The sequence below is a fragment of the Lepidochelys kempii genome, chromosome 21 (genome assembly GCF_965140285.1).
Source record: "Lepidochelys kempii isolate rLepKem1 chromosome 21, rLepKem1.hap1, whole genome shotgun sequence".
Classification (NCBI taxonomy): Eukaryota; Metazoa; Chordata; order Testudines; family Cheloniidae; genus Lepidochelys; species Lepidochelys kempii.
The window spans coordinates 14136671-14154345 of NC_136400.1; the positions used below are offsets into that span (position 1 = coordinate 14136671).

General features: G+C 51.8%; 1 protein-coding gene across 2 annotated transcripts in view; it reads left to right on the top strand.

Annotated features, from left to right (window-relative positions):
* Window positions 1-1199: 1199 nt before the first annotated feature.
* ADORA1 (adenosine A1 receptor) overlaps window positions 1200-17675 on the top strand; it is a 70939-nt gene continuing 54463 nt past the window's right edge. Inside the window, exons 1-2 of one of the 2 annotated variants that reach the window (XM_073319939.2) lie at window positions 1200-1420; window positions 2749-3129. In XM_073319939.2, coding sequence (XP_073176040.1) covers window positions 2789-3129 — 341 coding nt within the window. In that variant the 5' untranslated portion in view covers window positions 1200-1420; window positions 2749-2788. Of the gene's footprint in view, window positions 1421-1738; window positions 2034-2748; window positions 3130-17675 lie in introns of those variants that run through there. The other variant, XM_073319938.2, reaches the window with a different exon arrangement.

Genomic DNA, 17675 nt, shown 5'->3' on the forward strand with positions numbered 1-17675 from the left:
AGAGCACAGTGGGTATCCCTGCTGAATCCTGGGAACATAATGGTGGCTGAGCTGCGTGAGCTCCACTGTTTAAAGGTTCGGGACACAAAAGTGAAAGGCAGTGCAGTTTCATAGCTACACAGGTCACAGTGGGTGTTTACGCCCTGGTATTTTTGAGACTCTTGCTTGAACTACACCTAATTAATCGAAGACAAATCTAGTTGGGTAAACTTTCTGGTCTCTGCTAATTGTGCATGCTGATTTTAGGACTGTAGGGGCTGGAATTGGTCCAGGCAGGGGCTCACAGTTACTCCACAGCCTTGCAAATGCAGACAGTGCATTGCTATTGGGTAATACAAGGGGGGATGGGGGGGAGAGAGAGACCAGAAAATTCCACGGGTAGCACCGCTAACCAGCTTCTTCTGTGGCATAGGGCACAGGTGTGGCCTTGAATGTTGTTGGCATCTCTTCAAACCCAGCTCTGCCTCCAAACCTAGGCCCTGACCATACTCCCCTAACACGGAATAGTCTCTGAGTCTGTGCCTAGCCCTGCTGATGTCAGAGGAACTCTTAATAGTGCTCCCAAACATAGAACCATAGAGGATCAGGGTTGGAAGGGACCTCAGGAGGTCATCTAGTCCAACCCCCTGCTCAAAGCAGGACCAATCCCCAACTAAATCGTCCCAGCCAGGGCTGAGGTGTTTAAGGATGGAGATTCCACCACCTCCCTAGGGAACCCATTCCAGTGTTTCACCACCCTCCTAGTGAAATAGTGTTTCCTAATATCCAACCTAAACCTCCCCCACTGCAACTTGAGACCATTGCTCCTTGTTCTGTCATCTGCCACGACTGAGACCAGCCGAGCTCCATCCTCTTTGGACCCCCCTTCAGGTAGTTGAAGGCTGCTATCAAATCCCCCCTCACTCTTCTCTACTGCAGACTAAACAATCCCAGTTCCTTCAGCCTCTCCTCCTAAGTCATGTGCCCCAGCCCCCTAATCATTTCCCCGTTGCCCTTGGGTGGACTCTCTCCAGCATGAATAAGGGGGCCCCAATCTGGCTCCGGTGAATTAAACACAAGTGTGCAGGTGAGGCTATGAGCCCCTCTCCTGCATCTCCTCTGTTCGCAGGCACTTCCAGCCAAGCTGCTTGGGGGCCTGATTTGGAAAGGGCCCAGGCGGTGCTGGGGGAAGTCATCCCCAGATCGCAGGCGGTGTTTACAGGCCGCCCTCCTGGGAGTTCTGCCCGGGCGGATGGTCCCACTCTCGGGCTGCGCCGGGTCCCTTGGCAAAGGGGGAGCTGCAGCTACTTTCCCCCGCGGCAAGGACAGAGGGTGATGCCGGCACAGCCCGTGCCTGGCGCTTCAGCCGAGCCCGAGGGCAAGACTCCGCGGTTGGACGCGCTAAATCTCTGCCCCGGCAAAGCCAGCCCCGCAGCGAGGGGTGAGGCCCGGGTGGGGCTGGGGTGCGGCGGGGCTGGAGGGGGGGGGCGAGCCTGCAGCTCGTGCAGGAACCTGGCTGTGGGGCGGGAGGGGGGGGCTGAGGCTGGGGCACACCCCTGCCCTGCAGTCCCTGCTTCCTCTTCGCCCCTCCGGGCGCCGGGGCCGCCGCCCCCCGAGCCCCCGGCCGCCGCCCCCCGAGAGCCCCCTGCCCGGCCGCTGCCCCCCGAGAGCCCCCTGCCCGGCCGCCGCTAGCTCTTTAAAATGTTGCCGGGCGAGAGCGCGGCGCGGGTGGCCATGTGATTGCCGGGGCGGCTGCAGGCGGCGAGCGGAGCCCGGCTGGTGAGCGCCGCGGCTGCGCCCCAGCCCGGGCGGCCGAGGGCAAGGAGCCGGCTGCAGGCGCGGGGTGCCGGGGGGCGGGATGGACGAGACCCCCGTAGCCCCGGCGGCCGCTCGGACGGGCTGAGTCCGCCGCTGCCCCGTCGGGGGCCGGCCGGCTGCACGGTCGGGAGCCGCGGGGCGAGGAGCGCACGGGCGTCCGGGGCGCAGCCACTTCGGAGCCGGGCCGGCGCGGCTGGGAGGCGCCCGCTGCTCCGGGGGGGCAGGGACCTGCCTAGGTGAGGGGGGGGGTCCACAGGTGGGAGTTGGTGGCCGGCGTGGTGGGCAGTTGCGGGAGGGGTGGACAAGTGAGAGGAGGTGGGCTGGGGGGGGGTGTACAGGTGGGGAAGGAATGGCCAGAAAGGGGGTGGCCAGGTGATGGGGGGAGTGGGCTGCTGGGGGAGGGGTGGCCAGGTGGGGGAGGGGTGGACAAGTGGGAGGGGGGTGTACAGGTAGGGGAGGGGTGGCCAGGTGACGGGGGGGGAGTGGGCTGCTGAGGAGGGGTGGATAAGTGGGAGAGGGGTGGACAGGTGGGGGAGGTGTGCCCAGGTGAGAGAAGGTAGGCTGGATGGGGGGGGTGGACAAGTGGGAGAGGGGGTGTACAGGTAGGGGAGGGGTGGCCAGGTGACGGGGGGGGGAGTGGGCTGCTGAGGAGGGGTGGATAAGTGGGAGAGGGGTGGACAGGTGGGGGAGGTGTGCCCAGGTGAGAGAAGGTAGGCTGGATGGGGGGGGGTGGACAAGTGGGAGAGGGGGTGGCTGGCTGGAGGGTGGGTGGGTGTACAGGTTGGGGAGGGGTGGTCAGCAAGGAGGTGGCCAGTTGGGGGATGGGCCGGCGAGGGAGGTGGCCAGCAAGGGGGCGGACAGGTGGGGGTTGCTGTCCTCACAGCTGCTCTCCAGTTGGTGGATAGGCATAATGCCAGTGCTGGGGTAACTGTCTTCCCCATGTGTTTGCAGGTGACCAACGAGCCCTGTCACCAGCGGGGACCAGGGCACTATGGCACAGTCCGTCTCTGCCTTCCAGGCTGCCTACATCACCATCGAAGTGCTGATTGCCTTGGTGTCTGTGCCAGGGAACGTCCTGGTGATCTGGGCTGTCAAGAAGAACCAGGCTCTGCAGGATGCCACCTTCAGCTTCATCGTCTCGCTGGCTGTGGCTGACGTGGCAGTGGGCACCCTGGTCATCCCACTTGCCATCGTTATCAACGTTGGGCCGCGGATGGAGTTCTACACCTGCCTGTCGGTGGCCTGCCCCGTCCTCATCCTCACCGAAAGCTCCATCCTGGCTCTGCTGGCCATCGCGGTGGATCGCTACCTGCGTGTGAAGATCCCCCTAAGGTAGGAAAGCCCCTGGGCACAGGAGAGCCTCTGCTGCCACCTTTCAGAGTCACCTTGGGACACAGCCAGGACGCTGCTGCTAACAGCATGAAGACAGGTCCATCTGTAATCCTGGCTGAGATCAGGCATACCCCAGCTCCCTCTGCAGTAGAAGGGCCACTCTCATGTCTCCAACCCCCTCGTGTCTCCATCCCGCTTAGCAGGCTGGATGGCCAGGGGGGTCTGTCCGTCCATCGTGCGGTACATGCCTGCCACATTGACAGGCCAGCCCGTAGCGCTCGTGACAGCAGTGAATGTGTCCAGCTCCACAAGGGGGGCTGGTAGTGCCCGGCTGCCCTAGAGAAGAGCCCCAGAAGCTGTACCTGACACAGAGCTGCTTGCCCTACTCTGGCTTGCCCACACACTTAACACTTTGCTTCAACACTTCCTCCTGGGAGGTGTTCCTTTAGAATGTGCCTGCGAAATGCGCTCCTTTGCCATGTGCCTTGCGCCATGTGGCTGTGTAACCCCCCCACACACTCCCAGGCCAGCACAGAACAAGGAAGTTGTTCTTGCCCTGGAGTTGTTCTTGCCCTGGAGTTGAGCACCACTAGAGAGAGGATTAAGGGCAGTGGCGTGCTTCAGACAGCAGGAATGTGAAGACAGCCCTGGTGTGACTCCTGACTCAGAGCGGGGCATGGAAGCCAAGTGTCTGATTATAATGGCTCTGGGGCATTCAAAGCAGGCAGTGGTCTGGTGCCCGTACTATGCGGGGACTCCTGAGGGTCCAGTGCTGGTGCAGCCTTGGGGCAGAGAAAGAGCCAGTGTTCAAATCAGTGCTTGCCACCTGCCCCCCTCTCCGTCCTGGGGCAGAACTACCTGCCCAGAGGAAGGGCTGCCTAGGGAGATGCTCCAGAAGTTAGGAAATTCTGGAATCCTTATCCTCCTTGCTATTATGTTTGTTGACAAAGCCAAGCCCATAGAATGTGAGTCTAATTGCCATCACATTGTGCCCCGGCAGAATGCGGGGTATAAATCAGGGAATGCCCTTTATTTGAACTCTGCAGTGCTGATAGGAAATGTTTAACCCCTTCACTTCTCCGCTGCTGCCCTGGTGCTCCTGGGCTGCCAGGTTCGGTGGCCTTTTCACGGCAGAGACCCTGAAACCCATGGTGGGCCCTGGGTATGCCTGGCGGTGGGGCGGGGGTGGGGGGAAGGGAGCTGCAAGGTTGCTGGATGTGGCAGGGCTGGAGCTGCGTGGCTTCTAGATGCATATGTACTGCAGGGAGCTCTCTGAGGTTCCTGCTTTGGTTGCTTCTGCTCCTACTGGCTGGAGTCCCTGGCTGGCTCCCCTCGGCAGTTTTTTCCCAGGGCTCCATGGCAGAAGGAGAGGGGCGGCACCCCCAGACCATGCTGCACGTAGTGATCGTGGGGGTCCCTGAGGAAGGAATAAAACAAACTAGAGAGCGTCTGTGATGAACTGCTCTGCACAGCTACCCTGGGTTCTCAACCCAGCTTCCAGGGCACATCTCTCAACTCCTAGATTCATCATACTGACCCTCCTGAGGGAGTGTCTCTACATTATAATCTTCCACAAACATCTCTCTGCATCTTCCCTCTTAAAGAGAAACCAGTTAGCTTTTAAATACATACATATATAAATAAACAGCTAACAACCATCTTATAACATGGACGTTAAATACTCAACCCATGTCCAGCACGTTTCCAAACCCAATGTGTCAACTGTCTAGAGAGGAGAGGTTACCAGCACATCTCTCTGGAGTGACTCTTTACCACTCACTTTCCCTTTCCCTTTCTCCAGCCATGGCCAATATTTTCATTCAACCTCAAATCGGCATTTCTGTGAAAGGTACAAAATAGTCATGGCTACATTACAAACAAAATTAATGTCTCCTTTCAAACCAGAGTATTTACAGGAGAACAGGAAATAGCCATTTCAGGGACAGCAGCTGCCTTTACTGGATGCTGGAGCTTTGCAGACAAAGCCCGTGGCACAATTATTGCATCCAGCTGGGCAACAAGGAGCAACAGCCCTTTTTGCAAGAGGTGCACCTGCAATTTTTGGAGCCAGGAGCCACCTGTAGCACAAGGACAGTCCTGGGGATCCATCGCTCGCTGGGTTGCTGTGATAGCTGCTCAGTCACACGGAGGATCCGAGGCTGAGGCGAGGTTTTTCTCCAGGCAGGTTAGCAAGTCCTCTGAGTCTTTCAGGACGTTTTTATCTCCCTCTCTGGATCTGCCTTTCAATAGTTGTTCTCTTGTTCCTTGCCAGTTTCTCCTTTGTCTATTGATGATTAAGGATTAGTCAGTTTAGAAAGGCCAGAGTCCACATCAACTGTCAATGTGTTGGAACTTTCTGGGATTACTCCTAGATCCCTTTGATTAAAATGTGTCCCCCTTGTCTGTCTGGACTACATAAACCCTTGGAGGCAGCTGTTCTTTAATGGTACCCCTTTGGCCCCAAATATGAGACGTGTGATTCCTCAGGCACGCTCTGTCACCTGAGTTAAGAGATGGGGAGATCCCGGCCCTTTTGTCAAAATACTTCTGCTTCCAATTCTGATTTTCTTTCATCTTCTGCACAGTTTCATTGTCCTGAGATTTCAGCACGTTATCTGTGATTGGTACATTAGATCTGATCCTCCTCCCCTTTACCAACTGAGCTGGAGAAAAGCCATTCTCCAGGGGCGTACGTTGGTAAACCACTAACGCTTTATACAAATCACCCCCACTGTCAAAAATCTTTTTTCAAAGGGTCCGTTAGTGTCCGTATTGGCCTTTCCACAAGCCCATTCGATTGGGGGTAATTTGGGCTTGATGTTTTGTGATGAAAATCCCAGTCTATGGCAAATTGCCTAAATCTGCACTGGCAAATTGTGACCCATTAACACTAAAGATTTCATCTGCCATTCCATGCATGGAGAAGATTCCCTTCATGCCGGCTATCACTGATTTGCTATTAGTACTGTGCAGTGTGCAAATTTCTGGATACAGGGAATAAGAAGCTGTGGCTATTAAAGAATCCTTTGATTGCCAGGTAAATAAGTCTGGACCAATCTTCTCATAAGGCCTTTGTGGAAGCCGGTGAGGTCTCAGCAGCTCTGCCTGTTGGCATGGCTTGAATTTCAAGCATGAAAAGCAGTTTCCTACCACATTAGTAACGTCGTGGTTGATCCGCGGCCAATACAGCACCTCTCGTGCTCGTTGTTTGCACTTTTCAATTCCTAAATGACCCTCGTGGATCTTCTGTGGCATTTCTTTTCGGAGGCTCATTGGAATGACAGCCTTACTGCCCGTGAAAATCGCCCCATCTATCACAGCCAGCTCATGCCTGCAGTTCCAATGGTCTCTTACACTTGGGCAGCAGCTGCTTCTTTCTACAGGCCACCTTTAATGATCACTTCTTTAAGGATCCCCAATGATTCATCTTTCTCTGTTTTTCCTCTTATTAGTTGCGGTTTCCTTCTCATTCGGCACTTGTGACAGCAAGTAATGGTCTTGGGGTTCGTTAACCAACAAAGCGGTGAATGAGGAAGGAATAAAACTTTTAATAAAACAAACCAGAGAGCGTCTGTGGTGAACCGCTCTACTCAGCTCGGCTGGGTTCCTTGCCCCCGCCCCCCCCCCCCCCCCCCCCCAACACACACACACACTCTTGCTGGGCACAGCTCTAAACTCCTAGATTCATCATACTGTCCCTTATAAGGGAGCGTCTCTAAATTATAAACTTCCGCAAACCTATCTCTACCCTGCATGGACCTGCTGTGGCCACAACCCAGCTGAACAGCCAGAGTTTGCTTTGTCGGACTGTCTAGACAGGGTGTCCTGGCAGGGCTACTGTCCTTCCTGCAAGCAATCCACCACCCCCACCCCCCATCTCTTGCGGTGAGCATGATGGCCTGATTAGCCCAGACTGGCCTTCTCCTTTAAGAATATTCTATTTATCTCACAGGGGAAAAAAAATCCGTGCCAGTTTGGCCAGGAGTTAAGAATTTAAACACAGCAGCTGGGGAATGCACAGTTGAAATTCCAGCACCAGGCTTGTCCCTGCAGCCTGCCCATCTCCTATCTACCAACCTAAGGCAGTATGCATGCACCCCTCCCACCTGAGAGCTGTACCACCCTCCTTCCACCAAATGGAGCTCTGACTGCTCTTTTGGATCCATGATGATATGACCATTGCTATTCTGTGTTATTATTCATTTCTATTGTGGTAGCACTTAGGAACCCCAGTCATGAATCAAGAGTCCATTGTGCAAGGCACCGCACAAATACGGAACTAAAAGACCATCTCTCCCAGCCCAGGAGTGCCGGAAGGATAGTTGTTCAGAGCTCTCTAGGCCTTCTCAAGAGGGTGAATTGAGGGGCCGGAGCCTGCAGGAATCTCACAACTGCATGGGCACAGTTAGTGAGACAACAAGGGGGTACGGTTAGCCGGGCTCCGGACTGAGAACTGCCTGGTGGTTCCCTTGTTTTACATACTAAACCTGACATTTTTAACAAGTGTGTTGCTGTGGGAATTTCTTTGCTTTTATGTGTATTTGCCACAGTAAACTAGTAGCAAAGGAGGTTGCATCGCTAGGCAGCTTGCTAATGTAGCAGTTAAGGCTGCAGGGATACAATATCGTAGTTCAAGGCTGGGACAGACAATGTTTGTGAAGGATTTTTCCGAGCTATAACCAGTATAATTTTATACCTGGTTTATCACTGTGTAACCACCACCACCCCCGCCCCCCGGCCCCATGTGTTAAAATTACTCCAAAATTTTAGTTTTAGTTTTTAGTTTCCTGGGTCTGGAGCTTGCAGCTTTAAGCACCGCGTCACTGCACCGTTGATCAGGATGACACTGAGGCCAGGTCGACCCAGCTACGGCGCTCAGAGTGGGGTGTGATAAATCCACACACCTGAGCAACCCCGTGCAGACAGGATGCGGTCGACAGAAGAATTCTGCTGCCTCTCGGGGCGGTGGAAGAACTCTGCTGACGGGAGAGCCCTTCCCGTCGCCGCAGTGAGCGGCTGCGGCTGCCCAGCTTGACAAAGGAGTTGATCACCACACCTGGGTGCTCGGCATCGCTGCAGATCAGGCTGCTTGGGAGAAGTATGGTGATAAAGTGCCGGACCGTGTCCCTGCCCTGCGTAGCCTGGCTCAGACAGCATTCCAGGGATGAGCGGGCTATGACTGGCTGATGGGATAAGGCAGAGGAATAGGTGCCTTCTAAAGGGGTGGTGAGTCAGGAAGGGCCATTTGGAGACATCCAGGGCGTAAGCCCCATGCCTGTGTGCCCCAGCTGGTGTTCTGGGAAACCCCAGGGCGGGCTGCTAGCCCAGGGTCCTGTATCTGGCAGTTCAGGCACCAAGACACGAGGGAGCAGAGAACCAGGCTGTGATAGGATTCTGGAATCTGTCAGCAACCACAACAGGGCTTTACACAGAGAGAGAGCGAGAGAGACACGCTGCCACCCTGTCACACTGCAGAAGGGGCTCAGCTCTGACCTCTGCACCAGCCGCTTCTCGCCTCTTTCACCTCCATCCCATTGCGTTGGGGGGGACTCGGGACTGACCGCTCAGAGGCAGTGCAAGCAGGCGTGGTCTTCCAGGTGGTCTTCCATGGTCTTCCAGGTGGGGTTTATCAGCCCCCTGGTAAGGCTGTCTGCCAGCATGCGCATGGCACAGGGGGCTGATAAACCAGCCCCCACTGGATCATGCTGTTAGCCACAGTCATGCTGTTGGCTGTGCTGGAAGGATGGCCAAGTGGCATGGGAGCTGGTCTGGGAACGTGGGGACCTGGGTTCAATTCTTTGCTATGCCACAGCCTTCCTGGGTGACCTTGGGAAAGTCACTTAGTTTCTCTCTCTGCCTCACTTCCCCATCTCTACAGTGGGGATAATAGCACCTAATATTGTTCCATGCATGTACATGGTACAGACTGGGTGGGGCTCAGATACTACAGTAGTAGGGGGGCATATAAGCAGAGGTGGATTTACAGTAAAACCCATTCTGCCCTGGCACAGGGCCCCCCAATGACAGGGGGCCCCAATGACAGGGGGCCCCAAAGCCGGGCAGCTGCAGGGGCAGAAGCTTGGTCCTGGGGCTGCTGCTGCAGGCTCTGCACCCACCGGCAGCCAAGCTGCCCCTTCCCCATCTTGTCCCCCGAGTGTGCCGTGTTCCCACCCCTCCCAGCAGTTCCCCCGCCACCAAATAGCTGTTTGCCGGTGCTCTGGGAGGGAGTGGAAGAAGCGGGGCCGCAGTGCACTTGCGGGAGGAGGTGGAGAAGAGGCAGGGGTGCGGCCTTGGGGAAGGGGGTGGAATCGGGGCAGGGTGGAGCAAAGGCAGGGCCCCCGCACTCCCCCTACTCAGACAGGGTGCTGGGTTGGGGCAGGGGGCTAGGAGCACCCCTGCAACCCCAGCCCACACCCCCATCCCCTGCCCTGACTCCTGCACCCCCCTCAAACACCCCCTGCCCACCCTGACTCCTGCAACCCCCCCACATCCTCACCTGCACCCCTCGCACCAAATGGGAGCTGCCCCAGGTAAGTGCTCCACACCCCAACCTCCTGCCCCAGCCCTGAGCCCCCTCCCACACCTTAACTCCTGGCCAGATCCTGCACTCCAATGTGTTTTTCATTTTTATTTTTTTTTTTTTTTTAACGAAACCCTCTTATCCAAAGCACTTTACAATCATTCGCTAACGGTACAAACCATATTTGGAAAGATCATTAAATGGTCTGCCAAGACCCTCCGATTTTCAAGTGGTCTGTGGACAAATAAGTTAAACTACAAAAACAATCAAGGTACCTCCCTTTATTTTAATTTACTTCCTACTACTTATAGGAGGAGGATGAAGAAAAAAATAATGAAAACAGGGGCTGGGGGAAGATAAGAGCGAATGTTCTTTTTCTTGGCTGGGCCCCGCGGAGGGGCCCCATAAATGAAGCTGAGCACAGGGCCCCACTAACTCTAAATCAGCCGCTGAAGATAAGTTAAGCAGAGTAGCCCTGAGGAAGGGAAGTTCCCGACATGGACCACAGTCACTGACCGCCCAAAGCAGGACAGTCGCATGGTGGACACTGGTGACAAGGTGGGGCTCTGACAAGTAGCTGCCACCTTGTCTGATGAAGGGCAATAAGGCCAGCCCTTTCGGCTGTTCTGTTTGCTCTTAAATTGTCCCAGAGCCCTGTCTCCGATCAGCAGCTCCCACAGCGAGCACTGACTCTGTGTTTGCTGGCAGGGCAGGTGCGCCGGTAGCAGATGGGGGAATGCTTGTCTGATGGCGGAATGCTTGTGGGGGAGGTTTAGATTGGATATTAGGAAAGACTTTTTCACTAAGAGGGTGGTGAAACACTGGAATGCGTTACCTAGGGAGGTGGTAGAATCTCCTTCCTTAGAGGTTTTTAAGGTCAGGCTTGACAAAGCCCTGGCTGGGATGATTTAACTGGGAATTGGTCCTGCTTCGAGCAGGGGGTTGGACTAGATGACCTTCTGGGGTCCCTTCCAACCCTGATATTCTATGATTCTATGATGCTGCGGGCTCCCTGTGAGTGGAGCAGGAGCAATGCGTCCTTGGCCAGCACCTCAGCTCCATCTTTGTGCAAGCGGCCATGCGGGTCTTCAGCCCAAATCAGCATCTGCCTGAGTTCTGGGGCTTCTGTCTCAGGATCCTGCTTGTTTTTCAGACCCCAGAGTGGTGGGGTCACTTGGCTTCAGGAGGGCTCTTCACAGTCAGTCATTTACTGGCCACGGGGAAGTTCTGCTCCAGTAGGGACCACTGGCCAGATGAGAGGACAATGTGAGTGGACTGAATTTGGCCCCACGTTTGAACCGTTTGACTTGACCTCCTCAGGCCTCTGTTATCCGCACCTGCAAAATGGGGCTAACGCCCGGCTAGCTCACAGGGTATGTCACAAAGGCTCCTCCGATGGAAGCCCCACGGCAGGTCAGCATATGATTGCTACCCACGATGACCAATATTGTGTGTTCCGCAGTCTAGTGCTCGCCCACCAGGGCAAGCAGGCTTTGCAGTTACCGCTAGGCAGGCTGGTGCACTAGGAAACGCTTTGTTTTGCATCCTAGCAAGAGACTCCTGATTAAAGCTAAGGCTCCTGCTTCAGCTCTGGGTCCCGTCCCCCCATCCCCACCCCTTCCCCCACAGTGCACTTTCCCAGAAACCTGCATGATCAAATTAAGTCCAGTTGCAGAGCAGCATTCGTGAGGGAACCCAGAGTGCTGAGTGCTTTCCTTGCCTGGCTCCCGTTTTTTTGCTGTGTAAGAAGCCACATGTGAAGTGATCCAAAGCAGCTGAGGCATCTGGTTAACATTTGGAACGTCCTGAGCCTCGTGGCTGCAAGACAAACGGGGGATACTCACGGCACGGACGCGCTCTGGGCTGCTGCCAGAGGTGACCCAAGGAGCTGGGAGGCAGATAGAGCAGCAGCAGCTTGGCTGCCCGGCTTCTGCCTCTGCTTGGCTGGGTGCATATCTCACTCTGAAGTTCGCATTCACAGATCCAAGGCCAAATCAGCGCGGAGAAGAACTCTTTGCTCGGGAATGGAATGCACGGTTCAGAACAAGGGACTAACCTTCCTTTGTGCTTTTTAAGCACTCACCCGACCGTGATTTTCAATACAGCTCAGGGCAAGGTTCCCAAGCATAGCCAGGGTCAGATGTTCCAAAGAACTCAGCACCCAGTGTACACCCAGCATGCTGAGCTCTTGGCAAGCTCGTCCTGCTTGTAGAGGTGTCTGACTGAGAACAGGCCATCTTGGAAAGTGACTGCCAAGCCATGCTAGTGAGTGCCTGGTTTGGGGAGAGCATGGTGACCCTTTGGACGATGCGTTTAGGCTCTAATGCACAGGACGCTGAGATGCCAGCAGGTCCAGGTGACGTTTCACTTTGGTTTTTTTGTGGCAAATAGGAGATTTAGGCTTTTTAGTGACCTTCCTACATTCATCGAGGTTAAGGCCAGAAGGGACCATTATGATAATCCAGCCGCAGCTCCTGTCTAACACCAGCCCTAGGACTCCCCTGAATGAATGTACCTGGTTTTGTCTAAAGCTACATCACCAATTGTTCTGCATCTACCTTCCTAGTGAAAGAGCGGGTAAACTGCTTAAATACCTGACCCTGTCAGTTAATAAATAAATACATGTCAACAGGCAGAAGAAAAGAAAAATAAAACGGACTGTAAGTGGCTTTCTTTGATGTCCATGCAGAGAGACGGTTGTAGGCTCTTTCGGGCAGTGGCTATCATCACAATACAATAAAGTAATAAGAATCTGAGCACAGCTGGACTGGGTTGGGTCGAGCTGCAGCACCCTGTATATCCCTGTTTCTGAGAACAGCGTATGGGGCATCACCACTGAAAACTGATAGGTACCAAGCCAGGCACCTTCCTCCACTGGGTCACCTCAGAAATAAGGGTGGGGCAGCTGCACTGGGCTCTCTCTCTCTCATGTGCGTGTGTACACACACACACACCCTACCTCTGTTCTTGCTGCTCTTTCAGCAGCTTCCCACAACGATCTCGTCTCCGAATCCTTCATTCCTTTTTAAAAAACCTCTGCTTTCAATCCTGACTCTCAGCGTCCCCGCTTGCAGGCCAGATTGAATTAAATCAAGGCCCTTTAAATCAGTGATTTAAATCACGACTTAAATCACCGAGTGGAAAGCCTCAATTTAAATTGTGTGTGTTAATCAACTTCCCCATTTGTACGTCAGTTACATTCTAAGGAACGGTGCCTTTTTATTGCTTGGCGTAACCATTTAAAATGTGTTGATTTACAGCTAAATAAAGCCTTCACACTAGATTTAGTTCATCTTTTTTGCTTCCGAGGAGGGAACGCGGTAACTATATTCATTTATTTAAGCAATTATATAACTTAATATTTTCATATTCTTATTAATTGTACATTTTTAGTATGGCAGAAAATGGCAAATGATACATTGCTTATTTGCTGCTGTTTTGCAATATTTCTAAAGCGTGATCTCAAAAGCTAGATGTTTTGCCTCTGATTCTTTATATAGAAAAGCAGCCTTTAATGCAGAGTTTTTGCTAGAGGCTCACGGATTCAGCATATTCAAAGGAAGTATTTTTTTTTCACACAACGCACAGTGAACCTGTGGATCTCCTTGCCAGAGGATGTTGGAAGGCCAAGACTATGGCAGGGTTCAAAAAAGAACTTGATAAATTCATGGAGGACAGGTCCATCAATGACTATTAGCCAGGATGGGCAGGCATGGTGTCCCTAGCCTCTGTTTGCCAGAAGCTGGAAAAGGGTGACAGGGGATGGATCACTTGATGATGACCTGTTCTGTTCATTCCCTCTGAAGCACCTGGCATTGGCCGTTATCAGAAGACAGGATACTGGACTAGATAGACCATTGGTCTGACCCAGTAGGGCCATTCTTATGTTCTCATATTTATTTTTTTATTTAAATATTGTAATAGATTATAATTAGTTTAGCCCTGTTGTATTAATTCAAATGGAATATATGGGCTAAAAGTGTTAACATAACCCATCCGCTGTCCAACAATAGACAGTGTTAAATAAGGCTTGGCATATGGCGACCTCCACCTGCTCAGTACCATGGCAAACACACCATGAAAACTCCATTTAACCTTCTAATAAAGAGACAGAAAAGGAGGAAAAACAGTTAAAGCCTTTGCAATGTAAATGATTACATCAGGCTTTCATTCTAACAGCATCCCTTGTTTCCTTTTGGGGGAGAGAGTGTTTTGGAAAACGCTTCTCGTCTGACAGTCTTTTAGCTGGAATCCAAGATGATGGTAATTGTCCTTTTGGGGGGAAAAAGGAGACCTTGAGATAGGCTAGAGCAGCTGTTGCTGATGCTGTGGTTAAAATCCGGTCCTGACACCCTAGAAAAGAGCCTTCTATGCAGATGATCTAATATCAGTTTTATCTAACTCAAACATTTTCCTAAAATTAGTTTCTGAAGAAATGAGGACTTTGGGAAAGTGCCTGGATTTATCATAAATGATGCCAAATCTGACATGCTCGCTGTACACTTGCCAGACTCTGAAAAGTCACTCCTCCAGAAAACATTTGAGTACAAACGGGTAACAAATTCTATAAGGTACCTGCAAATTCAAATCTCAAACAACCTAGAAGAGCTCTAAGATGAAATGTCAAACCACTCCATCAGCCAGTGAACCAAGCTCTGCGGGCTGGGGGCAACATGCAATTTCCTGGTTGGGAAGAATAGCCACAGTCAAAATGAATATTCTGCTAAGGATCTCTGTCTTGTTTCCAAATCTTTCTGTGATTATCCCAGATAAAACCCTAGCAGAAATACAGAAGCGCTTGTTTAGAATTTATATGGAATTAAAAAAGACCAAGAGTGAGCGCAGATACTTTGTACAGACCCAGTAAACTGGGTGGACTAACTGCTTCAAATATTCTGTGGTGCTCGCAAGCCAACCCACTCAAAGCAGAAGTGGACTGGGGGCACGGTAACCCAGCCCAACAGTGGGTCCTGTTGAACAAGAAAATTGCTACAGTATAAAACATCACTAGGCTACCATGGATTAATAAAAAAATCACGCCTGCCAGAAATTTACACAAATCCTTTAGCAAAGGCTTCTCTAGGGGTTTGGGATAGAACTAGAGATAAGATCAGTTCTTTCCCCTCACCAGCGACACCCATTGCACATAATCCAGCTCTTAACCCAAATGGCAAACCAGAGAGCTTTAAAGACTGGGACAGCCATGGAATACACACGGTTGTCCAGCTATTCGGTAAAGAAACTTTTCTAACTTTAACTTTAGCTGGCCCGCTGGCACTGGTGTGATCACTGCTGGAGAACTGTATCTAGTTCTGGTGCCCGTAATTCAAGAAGGATGTTGATAAATTGGAGAGGGGTCAGAGAAGAGCCACAAGAATGATTGAAGGATTAGAGTGATAGCCTCAAAGAGCTCAATTTATTCATCTTAACAAAGAAAAGGTTAAAGGGAGTCTTGATCACAGTCTACAAGTGTTTACATGGGGAACAAATTTTATAATGGGCTCTTCAGCCTAGCAGAGGAAGGTCTAACATGATCCAATGGCTGGAAGTTGAAGCTAGACAAATTCAGAGTGGAAATAAGGCGTACATCTTTAACGGTGAGAAAAACCACTGGAACAGTTTATCAAAGTTTGTGGTGGATTCTCCATCACTGATCATTTTTAAATCTAAGATTGGATGTTTTTCTCAAAGCTCTGCTCTAGGAATCATATCGGGGAAGTTTTCTGGCCTGTGCTCAGACTAGATGATCACAATTGTCCCTCCTGATCTTAATATCTATGGATCTATGAACATATGGGCCGAAAGTGTTAGCATAACCAAGTCACTCTCCAACATTAAATAGTGTTAAACAAGGTTTGGGGTTTGGTATACAGAGATGCTCGGTACCATGGCAAACACACCATGAAACGGCCTTTTCACCTTTTATTAAAATCACAGAAAAGAAGGAAAAACAGTTAACGTCTTTGCAATGTAAAGTATTAAATAAAGCTTTCATTCGACCAATGTCCCTTGTTCCCTTTAGCTGGAGAGAGATTTTAGAGGGAAGACCCTCCCTTGTTTGACAGTCTCTTAGCTGGTATCCAAGATGATATAATTGCTGTTTGCGGGCAAAGAGAAGAAGTGAGTTGAGCTGGGCTGGAGCTGTTCTTAAAATCCGATTCCATCTCATCTCAGGTGGTGGTTGGGATCAAGCCGGAGGTGGTAGAGGGGCAGTGTCCTCTGAGTCCCTCTATCTAGCCTGGTTTGTCAGGACATTTCTCAAGATCAGATTAACAAAGGCCTGGGTCTCGGGAAAGAGTGCGGGCAGCAGCGGTGATGGTGAAGTTTTTGTTCTAATAGCCTTCGTCTGTTCCTCCCTCCCGTCCTTCTCTCTGTTCTTCAGTAAAATTCCTTTCTTTAAAGACCCACAAAGGGGAACGGTGGGTGAAATAGCCCATTCTCTTGTTATTTTGTCCACAATTAGGCCTACTGTCTGACACATCAATTTTGATTAATTAACTTCCGGATTCACCGCACCTGATATTTGTTCAGCCCTGGAATTATATCTGGAGGCCTTCTCTTGCTGATGTTCTCTTGCACCTGTCGATAACGTTCTTTATTGAAAATAACGTGACCTACTTTCCACGGTAAATTCCTAAGCAGGCAAAAATTACAGACCGCTTGTCACATCTTTTATACGAATGTCAGATTTCATTAGAACAGATTTACTCATTTAAATAACAATCCAAAATCTGATTTAAATAAAAAAAATCCAATTTAATTTCCTTCTTTTTTTTTTCAAAAAAATCATTGATTTTTATCCTGCCCGCTTGCTTGCCGGTCCTAGCACTGCTGAGTGCAATGGCTCAGCTCCTGCCTCCCACGTCCGCCCAACCTTCTCCTCACAGCAGTGGAATGAGGAGCTCAGCTGGTCTGCACCTGAAAATGGAGCTTCCCTCCCTTGTCTGTGCAAGCTGCACCCAGGAGACGCCAGGTCTGGAAATATCACAGGAAAAGCCTTTTGCAGGCTCCTTGTGCAGGCACCACAAAAGGATTTTAACGAAATGTCTTTGATCTCCGAGCAGGCTCAGCTTGCTGCTGGTTTTAGGGATTTGTGAGGCTTCTTATTTGCTCTGACTTGATACCCACCACCCCTCTCTCTTTCAGAGATTCCTCCCCTATGCACGCTGCCATCTCCACAGCAGGAACCTGCGCGAAACCACCCAATATTGTCTGAAAGTGTGAGGTGTAATTCTGTAAGGGGGAGGTAGGCAGAGTGGCCTGGAGGGTGGAGGCCACGGCTGGAAGCCCCAGACTAGGATTCTGGCCCTGCTTTCGGGCGAGTCACTTCCTCTGTCTGAGTCTTCATTGCCTGTCAAATGGGGTGGTTGATGATGCTCAGTGTGTGTCACGTGTGAGAGGAGGAATGGTCCAGTGGTTGGGTGCCAGCCTAGTTTTTGGGAGAGCTGGGCTTAATTCCCTGCTCTGCCACAGGTGGCTTTATAACCTTGGGCAAGTCCTTTAGTTTCTCTGGGCCTCAGTTCCCCATCTGTACAATGGGGATAATAGCACTGTCCTGCCTTCTGGAGGGTGGGGTGTGAGGGTTAAAATGATAATGACTGAACTGCCCAGATCCTGTTATTATGATAAAGGGGGCCAGAGAGATACCATGTGATGTGAGTTTGCTGGAGGAATCTTGCAGGAAAGTCATGATGTTCCTAAAGGTGGGAGATGGGGGGCGGCGGGTAATGTGTCTCCTTCCGCTCCCACACTGTGCCTCGCGCGCCCCAGCAGCATGGAAGCAAAGGTCACTTCAGGAGCCCCATCTGTACCAAGCAGAACAGAGCAGGGACTTTCCCCTGCCCCAACTGCAATGCATAGGACTGCTGACACGCAGGCCTGGGCTTCCTGTCCTGCAGCCACGCTCTTGAGTCATTGTGCTAACTACTGGGAAGACGGAACAAGTTCAAAGGGGCCGGAAATGAATGAAAGGGAGCATCTGGCAGGAACAGAACCCCGCCGAGGGCCACTTCCACCTATAGGGTCC